The sequence below is a fragment of the Mauremys mutica genome, chromosome 3, assembly GCF_020497125.1.
Source record: "Mauremys mutica isolate MM-2020 ecotype Southern chromosome 3, ASM2049712v1, whole genome shotgun sequence".
Lineage (NCBI taxonomy): Eukaryota > Metazoa > Chordata > Testudines > Geoemydidae > Mauremys > Mauremys mutica.
Window position 1 is genome coordinate 46,971,842 of NC_059074.1, and position 19,271 is coordinate 46,991,112.

A 19,271-nucleotide genomic window follows, 5' to 3' on the forward strand; every position below is an offset into this window, starting at 1 on the left:
GACATAGCGCTGTCCCTACCGGTGCTTATGTTGAAGTAACTTTTGTTACTGACCTCTGACCGACACAAGTTATGCTGACACAAGCTGTGGTGTAGATACAGGGTAAATTGATTAGGACCCTGGGCCTAGGAAAAAAAAAAAAAGGAGTGGGTTTGGGTGAGCCAAGGACGGTTGCCCAGGGAGTGTTTGTTAAAGTTGACATGTTACAGAGGGAACACACAGACAGTGCCTGCTGCAAGCAGGATGGTCTGTTTCTCTCAGAATGCCTGGGGAGAATGCTAGCCGCAGGGGAACTTTGAAAAGCTGGCAAGGAAAAATTAAGGTGACCGTAAGATCCAAACGCATAGGACACTTACTGTTTATATTCTTTGCCCTGTATGCTCTGCATCTTTGGGGGAATGAATATAATGCATTGTTTTTGTTCTGTAGGGATGCTGTTTTTTGAGTCACTGGAATGTTTAATCAGTTTGCTGTTCACAGGTCCCCATAAGGAAAGGGCTCACAAGTACAAATGCAGTTGGACCTGTAGCATTCCCACTTTTGGAAAATGGGTACTGCAGGCCAGAGATCAAGTGTATGTCACTGCTGCAAACAAAGGTGTGACTTTTTTTTTTTTTTTAAATCTAGCTAGTGCAGCTTAAAACAGCAGTGAAGATTCAGCAGTGTGGGCTTTAAGCGCTCACCCAAAACCCTGAGTATGTACTTGTGAGGCTAGCTCACACTGGGGTCTGTGCTGCCACATCTGGACTGCTATTTTTAGCCATGTTAGCTAGCTTAAAGCTAGTGTGGCTATGTCTACATGAGCTGCAATCACACCTTCGATTGCAGTGTATACATCCCTCCAGTCTGAGTGATTGGCCCATGGCCCAGAGTAAGATGCAGAAAGTTAGGCCTGTCTCTTAAGTGGGGTGCACTTAAGGGGGAGACCATTTGCCCTGTAATTGTGACACAGCACTTCCCTGATGCACTACGTAAACAAGGAAGGAGGCTTTCGGTCATCCCTTCTCTATCAGGAAACGATCAGGATGTGGAAATGGTGCCATTATTGCAGAGTAATCCCATTTGCTCTGTACCTTCTAGGAGCCAGCAGTGACCTGGAAGACTTCTTAAACGGACATGTAGTAACCAGTCTTGACTGGTTTCTGCAGAATCCATCATGGACCTGATATTTCACCAATACTGCACTTGAAATACGCTGGACTGGCATTTGATTTGTTGAAGTTCACCTTGCAGCAGTATCGGTGTTGCTCTCTGATACAGTCATTCTCTTTTCTCATCTGATATCAGAATTCTCAATGGCCTCCTACCTACGTACCTGCCTGCTAGAAATACTACTCCGGTGTGGCATCTCAACATTGTCCTCCTAAAGCTCATAGAGCCTATTTCAAGCTGCCCTTGAATTGTTCGATTCATCATCTTACACTCAAGACAGTTTTTCTAGTTGCTATTGCTTCCAGCATGGAGGGTCAGCAAGCTACGAGCCCTTATGACTGGATCTCTTCAGGGGCAAGAAGGTACGAAGCTAACACCTTCAGCTCCACCCTGAAGTGGTCTTGAAATTTCACCTAAATCAGTCTATTAACTTACTACTTGGCTTTCTAAAACCACACGCGATGCCAGGGGAGAAGCTGCTTACTTTGGAAGTTTCAAGAGCCTTGCTTTATTATCTTGACAGGGCTGAGCATTTTAGATTATCGCCCCACTTCTGTGGCTATATCTGGCCTGTCAAAGGGCCAAGCTATGCTTTTGTAAAAGATATACTCTAGGACTTCTTTCGGTGAAGTTCTATGGCCTGAGTTGTACAGCAGGTCAGAGTAGTTCATCACAATGGTGCCATCTGGCCTTGGAATCTGTGAACCACAGGGAGTCTCTAAGATCACAGTGTCTTTCCATCTGTTGTCAATTAGCTTTGAGCCTCTCTCCGAATGTCAAGTCGCACTCCACCAGGGCTCAGGCATTAACAGAAATACCAGTATAGCTTCTATCAAGGTAAGTAAATAGATGTAGCTACATGAGCGGTGTCCACACTGCTGCACACACTGCTTTAAGCTACTTTGCCTTTGAAGCTGTGTCCACACTGTACAGTGCTATGTTGATCAAAGCATGTTGCACTGTGAGTAGACATCTCAGGACACTAAGTGCTACTTCTAGGTAACTTTCACAGCGGGATATTTCCTGGATGTGCAAAGAATCGAGATTATTGCTCAGATTCCTGTGATCTCAGTCATCTTTTAGTGCTCATTTGCCTCTCACTGACAGCAGTTTAAAAATGAAAGAAATGCAGCTGAACACTTTGATCCTTTATATATATTATTTATATCAGTAGGATGATCTTGTCTTGTAGGTGTGCTTGTAAGGTGTAAATTGGTGTGCTTTTTGTAGTTGTGTGAGGAAGCAAAGGAGGTTACCAGGGAAACACTCCTACATAATCTCCTCATTGAGCATCTAAACTTAGTTGAGCGCTGCTTCTGCAGATGGTCTTGCTTGCTCTTACTTCAATTCTGCACTTGGAGGTCATTCAAAGTAAACATTTTCCCACAGGCTTCACAATATAATTGTGGGAAAGCTTATTTGTAGGGGAGGGAGGAAGTCCTGCTATACCTAAATCAGATTTCTAGAGTTGAAACTCTAAAGTTAATGGATCAGATTGGAACACACTTTCCAAATTCATTTTTTAAACTAAATATACATCCCACCACACACACACAATAGGCTCTACAGTCCTGCTGGCCAGTAAAGTCCAGGGGACTATTTGTGTGAGTAATAGTATCGGATCACTGCCTGACTACATTTCCTGTGTGCTTAGAATTGGAGGAATATATTTAACAAACTTAAACAGGGGATATGGTCTGGGAAAAATGTGAGGAGGATGGAAGGGAACTGAAAAGAAAATCTATAACTGGGAAATTGCTATTACTTTTTTGAGATTTACCTTGGTTTCTTCTGACTGGAGAGAATTTAGATATATAGTTCTAGTATACTTTATGCTTGTTTTTAATGCGTAATATTCCTGTGAAGGTTCTGGAGGAATTGAGAAAGTAGAGAACTACCTTTTCGTTGTTGTCGTCGTCATTGGTTTGACCAATATGAGACCAAAACACAAAATAAATCAAAACCTGGTAGATTTAAAACACTAGTTCAAACTAATTACATTATTGTCCCTGGCAAACTCCTCTAACCAGAGCTTCCCATTTCATTGTCCTTGGTATGAGTGTTTTGCCTCTTGTTAAAATGGTTGAACTAAGTGTTCCAAGGATGAAGCTGTGGTATCTACATTTTAAGATAAGTTTAATAGAAGTAACAAAGAATTAGGGTTGCTCTAGAGATAAACATTCTGAAAGTGCTTTCTACTACCTAGTCTATCTAAACAATTTATAGATGAAAGGGGGGCTCTTCTTCAAAAGAGGATGCTTGAAAGGAAGTGACGTATGTACAAAGGTTTAATTGCCGTTAATACTTAAACTTGCTGTTTTCCTCTATGCTTATCTCTATCCAAGTATTAGTATAAATTTTATTCCTTTCAAAGTAAATGATGGGATCACAAATCTGAAACTTTTAAAGCAAATACATCCTATTAGTGTGGGCATTATTCTTCTTGGAATTTGATGCAAGAACTTAAGGGTCCTTAACACAGGTTGCTCATGAAAATAGCATTGAAGCATGAAACCTGGCAGGCAACTTTTTAAAGCTCTACTCACCTACTGTACAGTATTTGAAACTTCATGTTTATGTACAAATATCTGATTATCTTCATTTGTATCAAACCAGACCTCTGACTTGTCTACTCTTACCACCATTTTCACATCTGCTTAGTGAAGGTGCTACCTCCTCAACTGGCAGTAGCTGTCTACACTGGGGTTAGGTCAGTATAACTGTGTTGCTCAGGGATGTGGATTTTCCACACCCTTGAGTGATGTAGTTATGCTGACATAAATTCCTAATGTAGACCAAGCCTGAGTAACAGTATTTTGCATTTATTTTGAGACCCAGATTCAAGAGAGTACTACTAGAAGGAAGTGGTTTCCAAACTTTTTTTCTGGTGACCTAGTTGAAGAAAATTGTTGATGCCTGCGACACAACGGAGCTGGGGATGAGGTGTTTGGGGTGTGGGAGGGGATCATGGCTGGGGCAGAGGGTTGGGGTGAGGGCTGCAGGGTGGGGCCGGGAATGAGGGGTTCAGGGTGTGGGAGGGGGCTCTGGGCTGGGGCAGGGGGTCGGGGTGCGGCAGGGGGTCAGGGCTGGGGGTGCAGGTTCTGGGGTGAGGCTGTGGATGAGTGCAGGAGGGGGCTCTGGGGAGGCTCAGGGCTGGGCTGGGCAGGGGGTTGGGGTGCGGGAGGGGGTCAGGGCTCTGGGCTGGGGATGCAGGTTCTGGGGTATGGCCGGAAATGAGGGTTTTGGGGTGCAGGATGGGGGCTCTGGGTTTGGGGAGGCTCAGGGCTGCAACAAGGGATTGAGGTATGGGCTTATCTTCAGCAGCTCCTGGTCAGCAGTGCAGCCGGGGTGCAGAGGCAGGCTTCCTGCCTCTCCTGGCACCACTGTGCCCCGGAAGCAGCTAGCAGCAGGTCTGACTCCTAGGTGGAGGCGTGCAAGCGGTTCTGTGCAGCTCTTGCCTATAGGCACACCCTCTCCCCCCCCACCAGCTCCCATTGGCTGGTTCCTGGCCAGTGGGAGCGTGGAGCCAGTGCTTGGGGTGGGGGCAGCACGCAAAGCCCTGTGACTACCCCTCCCCCCCGCCTAGGAGACAGATCTGCTGCTGGCCATTTCTGGGTTGCAGCACGGTGTTGGAATAAGTAGGGACTAGAGCGCTGACCTGAACAGGTGCTGACCAGAGCCGCCGCCGCGACCCAGTCCCTTCCATTCCATGACCCAGTTCCGGGTCGTGACCCACAGTTTGAAAGCCACTGCTGTAAGGTGTGAGGTTTTAGTGTAGTAGGAGGGGATGGTACTGTGTACATTTGGGCAGAGATATTTACTCTTTTCTATTCCACCCTCACACCCTGCCAACACACCCTCTAAAAAAGTGCCTGGCTTTATGTTGACCCAAATTGCCAGGGGGCTGGATTAGATGGATTAATCTAGAACTATGTCCTTAAAGTGGCTGAATTTGGCTTTTGCTAAACCGAGGGATTGAATTCCAGAGAATCTTCTGCCAACTGACAGACAGTCCTCATTAGGACAAATGAGCATTCCAGGTTCTTTGAGCGGGGCATGTGAGATAAACAGTCTCTAAAATGTCTGGGTCCCAATTAATTTTGGGCTCTCTAAATGTTAACTAACACCTCGAATTGTATTTGGAAATATCGGTAACTTTTTTTAAAAAAAATAGTCTTGCATTTAAAAAAAGTCACAACACACACCAAGATAATTTCCTTGATTTGAAATGACCAGATACATTATGTAATGCTGTGACCATTTCCAAATAAAAGGTCTTCTACAGCACAATTGTTAACAGTGCATTTGTTTGTTTCTGCAGAAATTCCTGAAATTCCAGAAAGCATCTCCTTTTGCAAAGCACTACAAGTAGCAGACTTCAGTGGGAACCCACTGACCAGGTAACACTCTCCCTTATGCTAAGTGCTTTCCAGGCCAGCACTACAACCTTATTTAACTTGCTCAGTTCTTAAAGCAAATATAGTATGTGTCTGAGTCACGCAGGGTCTATTTTTTCCACAGGGTGGTAGCCAGAGATCAGAGTTACAGGGACAAGTGCACCCTTTCTTCCCAGGGGCTTGACGATTACAGGCTACTCAGAACAAATGTGAATGTAGTCAGTGCTTAAGAACGCAAATCCAAATGATAAAAAGCCCAGGAATTTTTCAAGCAGGGCCAGCAGTATAAACCAGCAAAGCTATGGTGCTGTATTTTCCACTGTCATCTGTTTCTTCCATCTCTAGCCTTTGTCTATATGTGGGATTTAGCAGTCAGTGACCAGCAAACCAGTGTAGCTGCATTGGCATAGTTTGACTGTTTAAAATTGCGGTTAACTCAACAGGTGCAAATAATGGCTCTCCTTGCATATGCTTGAGGCTTGCACCCGTGCTGTGTCCCTATCCACTGAATTAGGGCTAATCCAACATACTTATACAGTGCCATGTGGCCAAACTGTATTCCATCTGGTGGTGGCTGCTGCTTCTCTAATATTCATATTCCCCCTCTCTGTGCAATTGCATGGTTGCAGTGAAAGCAGTTCATAGTGGCAGTGGTCATCTCAAGCTGCTCCCTCCTGTCTTGGCCTAGGAAAGAGTAATAGTTGATGGTAGGTCTTCCTCTCATGTTCTATACAGCAACAAATAAATCGTAAATGATCATTTTAAGAAAGTGTCCTTTTAGATGTTGCTTGATTGGCTCAGTTTGGCAGGATTCACTTGATTGCTGTGACTCTGATTCAGCCTAACGAATTAGTGTTATTTCCCCCACCCCCACCACTCCACATAGCAAAGGAGTGGGCTAACAGGCTCTTGGGAAATCAAGGTGATTGATAGATAAATCAAATAGGGGCAAATGAATGATAGGGACTCTGTGCAGGAGCAGCTAGGAGAAGCGGGGCTCAGCTCAGCCTTCAAGTTCTGAGTTTCTACCAGGTGCTGCAGCGGCTGCTATATCTTCCTTTAGAATCATAGAAGATTAGGCTTGAAAGAGACCTCAGGAGGTCATCTAGTCCAATCCCCTGCTCAAAGCAGGACCAACACCAACTAAATCATCCTTTGCCCTGGCTGGTTACATCTAGCAAGAAGCGGGTAAAAGGAAAGCCTCTAATGCATTGTAACTGATTCTAGAGGTTTAGAAATAGGGAGGGAATCCGCATAAGTGATCCTTCCCTGATGGAACAGAGTAGCATGTTTGTCATGTAGAAAGGTCACCAATCCAACATTGCATAGACATAGGGCCTTCTGTCAGTAGCCATCCCTCTTCCTAGCCTGGAATATTTAGGCTAGTGTTGTCTAATATGATGGGACTATAACATAGCCTAGGCCATAGCATTCTCTAACTAAGTAATAGTTATGTCATGTCCACGCTAGCAGTAAAAGCGTTGTTAAAACGTGGATGCCACAACTGTGTTATGGCTTGTTACACTTGTGCCGTTAGGCCCTGTGCTGCTCATTCTAGCAAATAATTAGTTTTCTGATTCTTCTATATTTGATGTAACAATGTTTAAAAGGGTTGGATTACTCATAGGCTGAATCTTTCCCTATTCCCTAAACTGTAGAGAAAGTCACAAGGTGTTAGAAAATAGCAATAAGCTTCTAATTGCTGGGGTTTAAAATGAGGAGCAACATACAGCACACTTCTCGATGAAGGAAAACAATTGTATTGTATTGGGGGCAGGGAGCCACTTAAAATGATTTACTGAAAATAAATATGTACTGGTCTTTGTCTAATATATATTATATTTCATTCAAAACAACTACATGAAAAGAACTGTAAGGTTTCAAAATCCAGGGTTCAAAAGCTGGAAAATGTCACAATTAAGGTTGCTTCGTACAATTTTAATTCTGTCTCCTTGTGCATACACATTATGACAACCATCAGTTATATCACATACTACTTTTCCACAGAACCCCTACCTCTTTCAGTGCACCGGACGGATGGTGCTCACGGAATGAGCAGCTGTTCAATATTTTGCTTTCTTCTCATTGTTCAACATGTGGCCTCAAGTCTTATTTACTGCACAATGTTGAAGTCCTGCTCTGAAGACAAAATTACTAACTTCCTTGTGGGCTTTAGTATGGTGATCATCACTATAGAATCTAAGTGCTTTAGATAGATAGATAGTTATGAATTTACCTTCACAAAACCCTGGTGAGGTGGTGGTATTTTCCGTAGATTACAGAAGGCAAATGCGACACCGAGGGACTAAAGTAAAAACTGTCTCCTTAGCTTAGATGCCCAAATTGAGATGCCTTGGAATTGGTCACAGCTCTTATTGATGTCAGTTACAGCTATGAGTGCTCAGCACTTTTGCATATTAGATTCCAAGGTATCAAACTGGGTATCCAGAAGCTGAAGAACACACAACCAAAATGTTCACGTTTGGCCACTGAGTTCTTTGCTGAGCATCACATAGGAACTCTGGCAGAGGCAGGGGTAGAATCCAGTTCTCCTGAGCAGTGTTCAGTTGCCTTAACCACGAGATCACCCTCTGTCTTCTTGCAATTCCCTGCCTCATTAACTACTCACCTTCCAACTTCTGCAACAAATGAGAGAGAGGTCCTACAAACAACAGCCTCTTTCACTGTACAGTCCTGATTAATCCCTAGAGCACAGTTCATCCTGTGCACTGAATGAGGAAGGGAATGTGGAAAATATAGTATGTGATTATATAATTAGAGACTGTATCCTAATGTGTACACAAAAGGGGTCAAGTTAAGGTTGCATAGGCAATCGTCTAACTTTTGAATGCTTGACTGTTGGTAGCTTTCTAGGTGTAAAAAACAAACAAGGAGAAATTCAGTCACATGGAACCATATTGACACTCACATGGGTCATTAGCAAGGTTGCAACATTTTAGATCCATTGCACAGACTTTGGAATCTTGGGTTTCAATGTGGATTTTTGCGGAGAGTGTGTTCTAGTGGTCACACATCTTTCTGCCCTGTCTCCTTCCGTCTAGCCAGTCCTGGTCTACTCCTTTCATCCCCTCTCAGGTCAGATTTTAGTCCGCTCTGCATTCAAGTCAAGTGGCTTCTTCCATAGTACTGCTTGGGATCCAGCAAGCAGGAGCATTAAGAGAACAGGAAAAAGTTTCCTTGCATTTCTGGTCTGATGCCATAACAGCGTAGGAGGCTGGAGCAGCAATTACAGGGAAAGTTCTGCTCAGCCCCCACAGCCAGGGGCTGAGCATACTCAGCACATAGGGAATCTTTGGAGGATCATAGAAGATTAGGGTTGCAAGAGACCTCAAGAGGTCATCTAGTCCAGTCCCCTGCTCAAAGCAGGACCTACCCCAACTAAATCAGGATTTAACTGCCAAACTTAACAATTCTCTACTGAATGTGTGTGAACTGAGATTTTGCAAATTTGTTTTCAAGAGAACAAAAAAAAAATATATGTCCCTGACATAAAGACAACCCCTGTACTGCATTGAAGTCCCTGCTCCTAAGCATGGGTGCTGATTCTTCTCAAAACTGTTGAATAACTTGTTTAACATGGCAAAAAATGTGTTTTTTCCCTAATCTTGTTTTTGAAAATGGCTGAACCATTTTTGCTGAAACTTTTTGAAAATATTCAGCTTGAGCAATATACCTGGCATGAAAAATTTCAGTCCAAAGGGTTAGTTTGGCAAAGTTAGAAGCAACTGAAAACAATGTCTTATAACGGAAGTGTTGGGTAACCTTATGCAGTGTTAATAGCTCCATCTATCTAATATAGTAGCATGAACATTTGTGCAATCTGTTCACGCAGATTTGTGTATCCCAGTAATCGCCTCCTTCCGTGTAGTAAATGCCAGTCAAAGATCTTTCCAACCGATGACCTTCTACTGTTCCAATTAGTTGCCTCCTTGCTGAGGCTCCTGATGAACGTCATTAAATACTCAAGCAAGAAACAATGCCTTGCAGAATAGGCATTCTTGGTTCCTGTGGTGTATCTTCTACTCTGCAGTTGTCCCAGGGTCAGGGGCATGCACAAGGCGAGACAAGCAGAGGCATGCTGCTTCTCCCGCCCCCAAATAATCTGCGGGGGCACAGAATTCCTCTGACTGCAGGGCTGAGGTGGGGACACAGAATTTGTCTGGCCCCGGGGGCCAGAAGCCCCTCCAAAAACAGTCAAATTTAAATTCCCACGCATGCCTCTGTCCAGTGTTTACTTAACCACTCAAACTCCATCATAGTATTATCTAATGCTTTTTCTGGGTCAATTTTTTCTTGTGTTCTATTTGTATTTCCAGTATTTATAACACTAGCCAATGTAGTAATCTTCAGTTTTAAAAGTTGCTGTCAACCCATTTTTTTCTATCAGATTTTTATTTATTTAGATTTATACAGAAAAAAGGCCTATCTCAGGCTAGGCATTTTGACTAGCTTTTAAAAAAGGTAAATTCTACCAGATAAATAAGCCTGCAGTATAATTGCAGCCTTCCAACAATTAGAAACCAAAAAAATCAATTGACATTTGAAAATGCACCGATGTCCCCAGTCCTCTGAATCTGTGGAAAGAACTGGTTCTTGCTGCATGCCCTAAAGATAGTTCATGTTATCAAATCTTATCTGATCACTAGGCCAAAAGGTCTCTCCCTGTTCCACATTAGGTCACCTTTTCCTTAGCATGATCCATCTCTCACACAGCTGGGATCAAGCCCCCTGGTATTTAGCAATATAAGATGGCTAGGATGGCTACGCAATGTGTTCCAGGCTCTAGATGTCTTTAACAAATAGTTAAAAATACAAAAATGGCTGCTGCATAACCTAATATTGAAACAGGTGGCATGAAAAAGTAAGCCAAATTTCTCATGCTTCCCAAACAATAACTCTTCCCTCACAGTATATGCTGCTTCGACAGCTTTTGAATATATCTTTTGTGGTGTTCTTCTTATATGAGATATGCGTTGCCTTTATACATACAAACAAGTAGAAAATTAAACCCATTAGGTTTACTTTTAACTTTTCTTTTTCTAGTGCCTTTCTCCTTGTCTTAGTACTATTGTTTTCATTTTTATAGAAGAGCCACCTCATATCCTTTCCCACCAAATATATATGATCTGACTATGTCAATATGAATAGTTATTGTAGTACAAGTGCTTGATTTATCTGAATTAATATTTCCATAGGTTGCCTGAAAGCTTTCCTGAATTACAGAATCTAACGTGTCTTTCTGTAAATGACATCTCACTGCAGGCACTACCTGAAAACATTGGGAAGTAAGTTGTTTTTGTTGTTGTTGGTTTATTTTTTTTCTTCAATCAAGATATATTTAATTTGTTTTCACTGACTTAAAGGTATATGCAAAAATGTAAAGATTACATTTACAAGTATATTACACAAATTAGTAATTGTCAGGGTATTTCATTTTCTTAGTCTGTTTAAAAACCTTCTTTTGTGTTCCTGTTGGTCACTCACTGAGGTGACTGTACTGAACTTGGGCTGTATGTGCATATGTCTAGTCTTTGGGAGGTATAAATCTGGGGAGTTGGGAGAAGCTGGATAGACTAAAGGATGAAAGACTAAAAGGATGTTACCAGTTTTTGTTACCTATGATTCTTCATCATGCTGAGAGCCATAGATCTATTAGAATGGAGACTTGAGCCTTGTTGCAGCTCACAGAGAGACCCAGACCTGGCAGCAGGAGAATGCCTCACCCGTGGAGTTCTATGTGCTTCCGCCGTGGCTGGTGGCTCTGACAGATCCCCCTGCCACAGAGCTTTTCTGAGGGGAAACTGCAAACTTCTGTTTCAATTTTCCGACCACTAATCTGGCTTAGTCTTTGTCCTGTTCCCAGCAGTGTCCCAGTGCTACATTTGCCTTTTGGAGAGACTTCCCCTCAGCTTTTCCTCCCTCTTCCCCTGCTGTCTTGCACCAAGAACTAATTATCACTCCTCCCCCTAAAAAAAACAAAAAAAACTGTATGCCACTGCCATCTTTGATTAGTCTAGTGTTCTCATATTCTCTGGGTCTCACTCACATTCTAATTTCGTTCTGTATGCCGGGCACTAGTTATGGGAAAAATAATAGAATTACAGCTAAAGCACCGTTTGCTGGCATTTCAGTGTTGTAAAGGCTAGGAAGTAATGTCAGCTCAGGGCAGAGAGAGTGTGACTGACACACACACACACACACACACACACACACACACACACACACTTTTCTCCCTAGGCCAGTAGATATGTGACTGCTGCAGAAATGATCAATAGTGATCCTTCACCCGATTAACAAATGGATTACAGATCAAGATTTTAGTGACTTTCAACTCTACTACAAGCTGAGCAGAGCAGCAGAATATTAAAATGCAGGAATATCATAGAGACTGAGGAAGAAATACCAACAGGAGAGGAGGACTTGGAGCTTTCCCCCACTCAGCCTGGGATCTCATGATAATATAGTATACAAAGTGCAAGCTTCCTAATTCTTTTGGCAAAAAATCAAGAAGAAAAATGGTCTTTCTAAATGGTCTGAGTTAAACACAGAAGACAATAGAAACAGTGCCAAAGTTCTGAAGTTCCATAAATTTACTCTATTTTGCTTCCTTCGAAAAGTAGTGAGGCTAAGATTTTCAAAAGGTGACCAGTGATTTTGGGGAGCCAGAATGAGATGCTTCATAGGGGTCTGATTTTCTGAAAGTATTGAGCACCTACCCACTGATAATCAGACCACTCCTTAGATGTCAAGCCCTGAATTGGTGAATGCAGATATGAGAATTTTTTTTTCCCAAAAGGGTCCACCCTTAGTGAGCTAGGCAAAGAAATCCTTATGTCAGATCAGCAAAGAGTCCTGTGGCACCTTATAGACTAACAGACGTATTGGAGCATGAGTCAGATGCATGTAGTGGAAATTTCCAGAGGCAGGTATAAATATGCAAGCAAGAGTGAGTCAGGCTAGAGATAATGAGGTTAGTTCAATCAGGGAGGATGAGGCCCTCTTCTAGCAGTTGAGGTGTGAACACCAAGGGAGGAGAAACCTGCTTTTGTAGTTGGCTGGCCATTCACAGTCTTTGTTTAATCCTGAAACCCATTACATGCATCCGACAAAGTGTGTATTTACCCACGAAAGCTTATGCTCCAGTACGTCTGTTAGTCTATAAGGTGCCACAGGACTCTTTGCTGCTTTTACAGATCCAGACTAACACGGCTACTCCTCTGATACTTATGACAGATGTTAGCTGGAATTAGTGGAGAGGGCTCTTCCCAATTCTATCCAGAAAAATAGGCCCTAGAACGAAAGCATAGCATCCACTGGCTGGAACACAGTAATTTGAGGTCTCAGTGTACTCTTCTTCCCATTGATACCAGACTTGTTCTGGTCGTGACAATCTCTATCTGATGGATTTCCATAAGTAAAGTAGAACAGTATGGTAAAGTAAAATATAAAGTTCTCAGCGTGGTCGAGAAAAAAGGATTTTTGTACAAGCCTTGACACTGAATGCTTCCGTAGAGCAGCTTCCCTGGTTCCACCCCAAGGCTATAGAGCAACAACCTAGGAAGCTCATTCTGGTCCTTCCAGCACTTTACATTATTGAAGGCCTATACCAGGTTATATTATATTCACTAATATATATATAATTCACTATTCCCATTAAAGTAGATTTCCTCATAACTATAATCTCCAATCAGGTAAGTTTAGGAATGATCATCTCTGTCAAAGTTGTTTCAAGTGGAAAGGATGTCAGGGCTGGGGCATTCACCTGCTACTAGTGACTAAGAGGTCTGATTCTGCCCCAAAGCTGCAAGCAGGCTGAAGTAGTTATTGTAACAGATCTGTGGACCTTACTATTCAAAGAAAGAAAACATTCAGGTAAGCACAGATATATTTTTCTTCTTCTTACAAGTAACACTTTTTTATGACTACTAGAATTGAAAGATTAGTGGGGATAAGGATTTGTCTCTATTGACAAGTCTTGTGTACTTAAAATATTCCACAAGACATAAGACTTTTGAGAAACTTTTGAGACATGCTTTCCAGGGCAGATGGAAAGCTAAATGTCCTTCGATATCCTGTCAGAAAGATGAAGTCACAAAACAATTTTGATTTTTAGAATTACTTTGTAACTTGTAGGCTTAAAATGGCCATAATCTTGGGTCAAGTTGTATTGATATCTGTGGACTGAAAGACTTTACAGGGGCAATGGAAATGTTTCAGAAATGCATACCAAATGTTAGTCTTATTACTTTTCACTGCTGGCTTCATGAACAGATTTGTGGCTAAAAAATTTGGTGTACAGCAGATTGATGAAAGATGGGAAAGGGTGCACTTTTTTACTGACATAAACTTGCAGTCTGAGACATCTGATGGCTTCACATGGAATAAAAGTAGTTCTACATGTTGTATGGAACAAAGCAGAAGAAGAGTTCAGTTAATGGACTGTACCTTAAAATGCAAACATGTTAAAGTGCAGTGATACAGAAGCAACAAATGAGATAGCGAGGCTTAACTCATACTGATACAGAAAGTGGAATTTTTTTTACTTGTACTGCTAGATATACTCAGTTAATGCTATGGGCTCTCTGTCTGACCCTGTTTGCTAAACTCCGATAAGTTTTTAGCTTTAGAAATCTTTGCACTTTTGATTAGGTGAGGCTGTGTGTGTTGCAGACTTCTCTCCATTAAATAGCAAAACTGAATGTTCATGAATCTGAAAGTGTTTACACCGTATTTCATGAGCACTATTATAGCAATTTAAAACTTTTAATGAATACAGTGACCTCTGATTTTAGATCTATCAACTTGTGTGTAAGTCAAATGTTTGTCTTGTGTTAACTTAGTATTAAAAGTTCCATATTTAAATAAAATACTGAATTTTGTTGAGCTATTCTGTTAATGGAGGCAGTGGAAAAGCAAACTGGAAAATAAACTGAATGGAATAGCTTTTGAAAATAGATGAAACTCTTACCTCATCTTATAAATTGTCTTAGCATTTACCCCTATTTCAGTAATGTTCCTGAGTAAACTGTAGAAAATCCAAAATCTCATATGTTGATCCATATATTTTTAAGCACTCTAATTCTTCTTCCCAGCAATGCTTTTGAAGATTCCACAGTGGAGTCCAGTAGCTCTGAGTATCTTTGTTGGGTCCCATTCACTGCTGAAGTTGGTCACCCTCTCTCTTAAAATGTGTTTGTGTATAAAATTAGATTTCAACAGTAGCTTAGACTCATCAGCTCTTTTCTTCACGATCCAGTAATCTTTGGAATGGGGGGAAATTCATGGGAGGGGAAGATTACTGGAGGGTTGTACCTAAAGATTGGGAGAGCCAAGGCTAAGCTGAGAAGGGTGGAATCTGATCCTTATCTAAATCTGAATAGTCAAGAGTGACTGAACCTTCAGACCAGTTTGTGTATTGCTAATTAAAATATTTTGGCTAAATTAGTCTTCTAAAGAATCTGCATTAAATGGCCAAGCTTCACTGACTGATGCGATATCTGAGTCATTACCAATTATCTTTGAAAAATCATGGAAGATGGGAGAGATTCCAGGCGACTGGAAAAGGGCAAATATAGTGCCAATCTACAAAAAGGGAAATAAGGATAACCCGGGGAATTACAGACCAGTCATCTTAACTTCTGTACCTGGAAAGATAATGGAGCAAATAATCAATCAATTTGCAAACATCTAGATAAGATAATAAGGTGATAAGTAACAGCATGGATTTGTCAAGAACAAATCATGTCAAACTACCTGATTAGCTTTCTTTTGACAGGGTAACAAGCCTTGTGGATAGAGGGGAGAAGTGGTAGACATGGTATATCTTTAGTAAAGTTTTTGATACTGTCTCCCATGACCTTCTCATAAACAAACTAGGGAAATGCAACCTAGACAGAGCTACTATATGGTGGGTGCAAAACTGGTAAGAAAACCATTCCCAGAGAGTCGTTATCAATGCTTCACAGCCCTGGTCTACACTGTGGGGTTAGGTCGAATTTAGCTGTGTTAGGTCGATTTTAATATGAATGCGTCCACACAACCAACCCCATTCTGTCGACTTAAAGGGCTCTTAAAATCGACTTCTGTACTCCTCCCTGGCAAGGGGAGTAGCGCTAAAATTGACCTTTCTGGGTCGAATTTGGGATAGTGTGGATGCAAATCGATGGTATTGGCCTCCGGGAGCTATCCCAGAGTGCTCTATTGTTACCGCTATGGACAGCACTTTGAACTCTGATGCACTAACCAGGTACACAGGAAAAGCTTCAGGAACTTTTGCATTTAATTTCCTGTTTGGTCAGCGTGACGAACTCAGCAGCACAGGTAACCACGCAGTCCCCCCAGAATTGTAGAGCGTAGAATGTTTCTACGCTCCCCCCCATCATCTCTGCCCCTGAGGTTATCACAGATTAGAAGGTGAGAAAAATGCACTTGTGATGACATGTTTTCCAAGCTCATGCAGTCCACCCGCACTGATAGGGCACATCTTAATTCAGTGGCAGAGGCCAGGAAAGAATTAAGTGAGTGCGAAGAGCGGAGGCAGGACATGATGCTGAGGCTAATGGGGGAGCAAACGGACATGATGAAGTGTCTGTTGGAGCTGCAGGGAATCCAGCAAGAGCACAGACCCCTGCTGCATCCACTGTATAACCACCTACCCTCCTCCCCATGTTCCATAGCCTCCTCACCCAGATGCCCAACAACACGGGGGGGGGGAGGGGAGGCTCCGAGAACCCAGCCACTCCACTCCAGAGGATGGCCAAAGCAACAGAAGGCTGTCATGTACATTGGCCAAACCAGACAGTCTCTACGCAAAAGAATAAATGGACACACATCTGACAACGGGAATCATAACATTAAAAAACCAGTAGGAGAACACTTCAACCTCTCTGGTCACTCAGTAACAGACTTAAAGGTGGCAATTTTGCAACAGAAAAGCTTAAAAAACAGACTCCAATGAGAAACTGCTGAACTTGAATTAATATGCAAACTAGATACCATCAATTTAGGCTTGAATAGAGACTAGGAATGGCTGAACCATTACACACCATTGAATCTATTTCCCCATGTTAAGTATCCTCACACCTGAAATAGGCCATCTTGATTATCACTATAATTTTTTTTCTCCTGCTGATAATAGCTCATCTTAATTAGCCTCTTAGGGTGGTAGGGCAACTCCCACCTTTTCATGGTTGTGTGTGTGTGTGTGTATCCTTACTATATGTTTCATTCTATGCATCCGACGAAGTGGGCTGTAGCCCACGAAAGCTTATGCTCAAATAAATTTGTGTTTAAAGTGCCACAAGTACTTCTGTTCTTTTTGCGGATACAGACTAACATGGCTGCTACTCTGAAACCTTCTAAAGTGTGTAGCTCATGCATCAGAAAGTAACAAGTGTGATCGAGAAGTGAGATCAAGTTACCTGACAAAAATTAAAAAAAATAAATAAAAAAAAATTGTGGCTCACACTCTTAATTTGTGCTTCCTGCTTTCACATTCTCTTACTACACCTCTACCCCGATATAATGCGACCTGATATAACATGAATTCGGATATAACATGGTAAAGCAGCGCTCTGGGGGGCGGGGCTGCGCACTCCAGTGGATCAAAGCAAATTCGGTATAACGCGGTTTCACCTATAACATTAAGATTTTTTTTTTAGCTCCCAAGGACAGTGTTATATCGGGGTAGAAGTGTAATGTCATTATTGGCACACTGTCTTATTTGACAGTTGTCAGAAATTAACCTGCAACAAAGGATATTTTCCAGACATCAGTTAGGAAAGTGATAGGGAAGAACACAAATTTTCCAATACATTCCAAGAATGTATTGAGGACGAACTTTTTGTTTCAGCAAGTGGGGGAAGTATCCAGGGGGACAGCAATTTTAACTTGATTCTGACCTACAGGGAGGAGTTATTAGCAAATGTGAAGGTGGAAGACCGTTTGGGTGTAAGTGATCATGAAACAATAGATTTCATGATTATAAGGAAATGAGAGAATGAAAGCAGCAGAATAAGAACAATGGATTCAAAAAGGCAGACTTTAACGAACTCAGAAAACTCATAGGTAAGGTCCCGGGAAGAAAAACTAAGGGAGGGGGAAAAAGAGTTCAAGAGAGCTGGCGGTTTATAAAAGAGACAGTTTACAGTTGTGTCTTTAATACTATCTTGAGGTGAAGGAAAGATAGGAAAAACAGTAAGAGGGCCAATATGACTCCATCAGGAGCTCTTTAATTACCTGAAAATCAAAAAGGAATCCTACAAAAAGGTGGAAAAATGATGAATGGCTACAGAGTAGAACAAAAATATAACACATGCATGTAGGGACAAAATCAAAAAAAACTAAGGCACAAAATTGAGTTCCATCTAGCAAAGGACATGAAAGAATAAGAAGAGGTTTCTTTAAATAAATCAGGAGCAAGAAAAAGATGAGGCAAAGTGTAGGTCCTCTATTTAGCAATAATTGATGCCATAAAGAAGGCTCTTTATAAAGAAGGCTCAGATGATTTAGTTGGGTTTGGTCCTGCTTTGAGCAGGGGGTTGGACTAGATGACCTCCTGAGGTCCCTTCCAACCCTGAGATTCTATGATTCTATGTTTAATATCTATTTTGCTTCTGTCTTCACTAAAAAAGTTAATGATCATGTATTTAACACAATTAATATTAACAACAAGGGGAAAGGAACACAAGCCAAAACAGGGAAAGAACAGGTTAAAGAATATTTAAATAAGTTGAATATATTTAAGTCTGCAGTGCCTGCCTGATGTAATTCATTCTAGAGAATTTAAGGAACTAGCTGAAACAATCTTAAAGCATTAGCAATTATTTTTGTGAACTCATGGAGGACTGGAGAAGGGTGAACATAGTACCTGTCTTTAAAAAGTGAAACAAAGAGGATCTGTGGAGCTATAGACCAATCAGCATAACTTCGTTACCTGGAAAGGTACTGGAACAAATTATTAATTAATTTGTAAACATCTAGAGGTTAATAGGTTTATATAGAATAGCCAGCATAGATTTGTCTAGAACAAAACATGCCAAACCAACACAATTTCCTTCTTTGAGAGGGTTACTGGCCTAGTGGATTGCGGGGAAGAGTAGACATGATATATTCTGATTTTAGTAAGGCTTTTGATACAGTCCCATATGACATTCTCATAAGCAAAGTAGGGAAATGTGGTTTAGATGAAATTTCTATAAGGTAGATGCACAACTGGTTAAAAGAGCATATTCAAAATAATAATCAATGGTTCACTCTCAAACTAGGAACATGTATCTAGTAGGGTCCCACATGGGTCAGTCCTGGGTCTGATATTAATTGATATTTTCATTAATGACTTGGGTAATGGAGTGAAGAGTGTACTTATAAAACTATGGATGACACCAGGCTGGGAGGGGTTGCAAGCATTTTGAAGAACAGGATTAGAATTCAAAACGACTGTGACAAATTGGAGAACTGGTCTGAATTCAACAGGATGAAATTCAGTAAAGGTAAGTGCAAAGTACTATATCTAGGAAGGACAAATCAAATGCACAACTACAAAATGGGGAATAACTGGCTAGATGGTAGTATTGCTGAAAAGGATCTGAGGATTATGTTGGATCACAAGTTTGAATATGGGTCAACAATGTAATGCAGTTGCAAAAAAGGCTACTATTCTGGAATGTATTAACAGGAGTATTGTAGGTAAGATGAGGGAGA

The 19,271-nt window shown here is 41.6% G+C and overlaps 1 protein-coding gene across 1 annotated transcript in view; it reads left to right on the forward strand.

Moving 5' to 3' along the window:
- Positions 1–19,271, forward strand: part of LRRC1 (leucine rich repeat containing 1) — a 106,053-nt gene that overhangs the window by 46,855 nt on the left and 39,927 nt on the right. The window contains exons 3-4 of the mRNA XM_045011548.1: positions 5,474–5,552; positions 10,766–10,855. Coding sequence (XP_044867483.1) covers positions 5,474–5,552; positions 10,766–10,855 — 169 coding nt within the window. The remainder of the gene's footprint in view (positions 1–5,473; positions 5,553–10,765; positions 10,856–19,271) is intronic.